At 36.1% G+C, this 4,045-nt stretch overlaps 1 protein-coding gene across 2 annotated transcripts in view; it reads right to left on the reverse strand.

Moving 5' to 3' along the window:
* Positions 1 to 303: 303 nt before the first annotated feature.
* stk38b (serine/threonine kinase 38b) overlaps positions 304 to 4,045 on the reverse strand; it is a 15,253-nt gene continuing 11,511 nt past the window's right edge. The window contains exons 11-14 of one of the 2 annotated variants that reach the window (XR_001631803.1): positions 3,768 to 3,987; positions 3,601 to 3,695; positions 659 to 852; positions 304 to 515 (exon numbers count right to left, since the gene is read on the reverse strand). Coding sequence is in view for 1 of the 2 variants with exons in the window: in XM_016459350.1 (XP_016314836.1) it covers positions 710 to 852; positions 3,601 to 3,695; positions 3,768 to 3,987 (458 nt within the window). In the remaining variant the exon portion in view is untranslated. Of the gene's footprint in view, positions 516 to 597; positions 853 to 3,600; positions 3,696 to 3,767; positions 3,988 to 4,045 lie in introns of those variants that run through there. The other variant, XM_016459350.1, reaches the window with a different exon arrangement.

Genomic DNA, 4,045 nt, shown 5'->3' on the forward strand with positions numbered 1-4,045 from the left:
ATGCATTAAAACAGTGTATTTTAAATTATCAAACTCAATAAACATTGTTAATAAATCATACTATATACAGTCAAGCAGATATTAGCCATAATATGAACGCAACGCGTTTAATTACGTTTTCCTTATAACGGTTTTCTATGAGAGGAAAACGCTTAACGTGGCTTAATGCTTTAAAACAGTGTTTTAAAAGACCAAACTTAAGTTTGTCTTTACATAGTATAATTTATTAATAATGTGTTTACTGAGTTTGGTCATTTAAAAACACTGTCTTAATGCATTAAGCCACTTTAGACATTATTTTCCTTATAACGGTTTTCTATGAGAGGAAAACGCTTAACGCGTAATTAAATGTGTTGCGTTCGTATTAGGGCTCATATCTGCTTGTCTGTGCATTAAATATGCTTTATTAACTCTTTCCCCGCCAGCGTTTTTTAAAAAAGTTGCCAGCCACCGCCAGCGTTGTTGCTGATTTTCACTAATATTTCATGGCCCCCAGAATATTTAGTTGTATGAATATCTGAACATTTTGGAGAGTATCACATACCGTATTGGCCCGAATATAAGACGACCCTGATTATAAGACGATCCCCCAAACAACGTATGTACGCGGATACGTTGTTTATGTTCAGATCAAAGCGTAAACGACGTAAACCACGTATCCGCGTGCATACGTTGCATCCACGTTAAGCGTTTCAGAATCGCTCAGGATTCACCGTTTGCCGCTCTTCATGTAGGCGGGGATGGCTCCTCTGGCTGTCAGGCCCTCGAAGCGCTTGTAGGTGTAGTTGATGAAGACCCAGTCCTTGTTCTTGTAGTCCGACTCCGGGTGATGGTTGCTCGCCACCGCCGGACCTCCACAGAGCAACAGAACAGTGTTCAAACACTAGCTTTGCGACTCACAAGATTCGATTCACACATGATTCGCGACTCACAAGATTCGATTCACACGAGTTTCGCGACTCACACGATTCGATTCACATGTGATTCGCGACTCACACGATTCGATTCACATGTGATTCGCGACACAAGATTAGATTCACACGAGTTTCACGACTCACAAGATTCGCTTCCCATGTGATTCGCGAATCACAAGATTCGATTCACATGTGATTCGCGACTCACACGATTCGATTCACATGTGATTCGCGACTCGCAAGATTCGATTCACATGTGATTCGCGACTCGCAATATTCGATTCACATGTGATTCGCGACTCACACGATTCGATTCACATGTGATTCGCGACACAAGATTAGATTCACACGAGTTTCACGACTCACACGATTCGCTTCCCATGTGATTCGCGACTCACAAGATTTGATTCACATGTGATTCGCGACTCACAAGATTCGATTCACACGTGATTCGTGACTACTCACAAGATTCGATTCACACGTGAATCACGACTCACACGTGAATCACGACTCACCCGATTCGATTCACACGAGCTTCACGACTCACAAGATTCGATTCACACGTGATTCGCGACTCACAAGATTCGCTTCCCATGTGATTCGCGACTCACAAGATTCGATTCACATGTGATCCGCGACTCACAAGATTAGATTCACACGAGCTTCGCGACTCACACGATTCGATTCACATGTGATTCGCGACTCACACGATTCGATTCACACGTGATTCGCGACTCACACGATTCGATTCACACGTGATTCGTGACTACTCACAAGATTCGATTCACACGTGAATCACGACTCACACGTGAATCACGACTCACCCGATTCGATTCACACGAGCTTCACGACTCACAAGATTCGATTCACACGTGATTCGCGACTCGCGCGATTCGATTCACACGTGAATCACGACTTACCCGATTCGATTCACACGAGCTTCACGACTCACAATATTCGATTCACACGTGATGTGATTCTCGATTCATCTGGAGATACATACACTGCCGTTCAAAAGTTTGGGATCAGTAATTTTCTTAAGAATTTAAAGAAATTAATACTTTTATTCAGCAAGCGTGTGTTAAACTGATAAAAAGAAATGATAGTAAAGACTTATATTGACAGAAAAGATTTATATTTCGAATAAACGCCGTTCTTTTTAACTTTTTATTCATCAAAGAATCCTGAAAAAAGGAACTGTTTCTAATATTGAAAATAAATCAGAATGATTTCTGGAGGATCATGTGACTCTGAAGACTCAGCTCTGCATCACAGGAATAAATTACATTTTAAAGTATATTAAAATAGAAAACTGTTGTTTTAAATTATAATAATATTTCACAATATTACTGTTTTTTCTCTATTTTGGATCAAATAAATCCATCCTTGAAAAGCAAAAGAGACTTCTTTAAAAAAAAAAAAAAACAAACATTAAAAATCTTGTTGATCCCAAACTTTTGAACGGCAGTGTATATATATATATATTTAATTAATTTAATTAAATCTCTCAACTATTGCTGTGAATTATTCAGGGAAACATGTCAGTTACGCTACTATAATATTAAAGGCTACAATTAACGATTCTACAATTAACAACAAACTTCTAAACGGCACACAAGGCAGTTTTTATTATAATAATGTTATATTAATAACTTTTTAATGATATAATTGTTTCTACTTCAATTCATTTTTAATTTTAAAAGGTTTAAAATTTTAATTCTTGATGTCATTTATTTTGAAGCATTAATTTACTTTAATTAATTCATTACATTTTTGCTTCTTGGTGCAAATTATGTTGAATAATTAATTTAATAAGTATTTAGTTTGTGCTTCTTTTACACCAATAAGGACAAATTATTTAATTTAATTTATTTAGAAGAATTAATTTAATTTAATTAATTTACTTTAATTAAATTTGTCCTTGATTTAATTCATTTTAAAGTGTTAATTTAATAATTATTTAATTTGCCCTTCTTGATGTAATTAATCTTACAGCATTTATTTACATTGATAATGAACAATTTTTCATTCTTGATGTAATTTATTTTGAAGAATGAATTCAATTTAAAAGCTTTCTTCTTGATTTAATATGTTATTAACGTCATTAACCTTTGTCTGTAATGACAGATATAATTAGGGTTCTGCAAAAAAAAATTGTGTTTGAAATACAAATATTAATTGGTAAAAATTCAAACTTTCCTTGATGTAGTTTATTTTTAATTGAATTTATATGAATAATTATTTGAATAATTTGTCCTTCTTGATGTAATTTATTTTGAGGCATTAATTTATTAAACTTACTTTAATTCTATCAAGAAGAAAAAATAATAATAAAGTAAGTTAAATAAATTAATGCCTCAAAATAAATTACATCAAGAAGGGGCAACAAATGTATTATTAAAGTAAATAAAATTAATGCTTAAATAAATGTAATGGGCAAACAGTTGATTAAAATGAAAAGGAAAACATTTTCAAAATTAATTATATCAAGACGAATTTTTTTTTTTAATAATTTTACTTAATTTTCATACAATTTTTCCTTTTCATTTCAATCAACTGTTTGCCCATTACATTTATTTAAGCATTAATTTTATTTACTTTAATAAAACATTTGTTGCCCCTTCTTGATGTAATTGGCTCTGAAGCGCTCATGTTTGTAGGAATGAGTTAAACGTAAGTGTCTCACTGGTGGGCTGCAGGATGTCGGACTCGGGGAACTCGTCGAAGTTGGACGTGTCGTCGATGCTCTTGATCTCGATGGGGATCGCGGCGGGTCTCTCTCTGCGAATGAGAAGTGAATCTTCGTCAGATCAGGAACTCACGATCAAACACACGCGCTCTACTCAGTCAGACCTGATGTGATCGTAGTCGACGCCCTCGAAGAAGCCGTTCCTCTTGATCTCGTCGACGCCGGCGGCTCCGATGCGATGGTCGGCCTCGCAGCAGAAGCGCAGGATCAGAGCTTTCGCTCGCTCCGAGATCGGCACCTCCGGAGGAAACACCAGCGTCTCCTTCCAGCTCATCACCTTCTTATAGGTCTCCTGAGGAGTTTCTGAGCAGAACGGAGGGTAGCCTGCACACACACACACACACACATATATATACACACACACACATATATATACACACAC

Source organism: Sinocyclocheilus anshuiensis, unplaced genomic scaffold (assembly GCF_001515605.1).
Source record: "Sinocyclocheilus anshuiensis isolate Anshui unplaced genomic scaffold, SAMN03320099.WGS_v1.1 scaffold1799, whole genome shotgun sequence".
In the NCBI taxonomy this organism is placed as follows: domain Eukaryota; kingdom Metazoa; phylum Chordata; class Actinopteri; order Cypriniformes; family Cyprinidae; genus Sinocyclocheilus; species Sinocyclocheilus anshuiensis.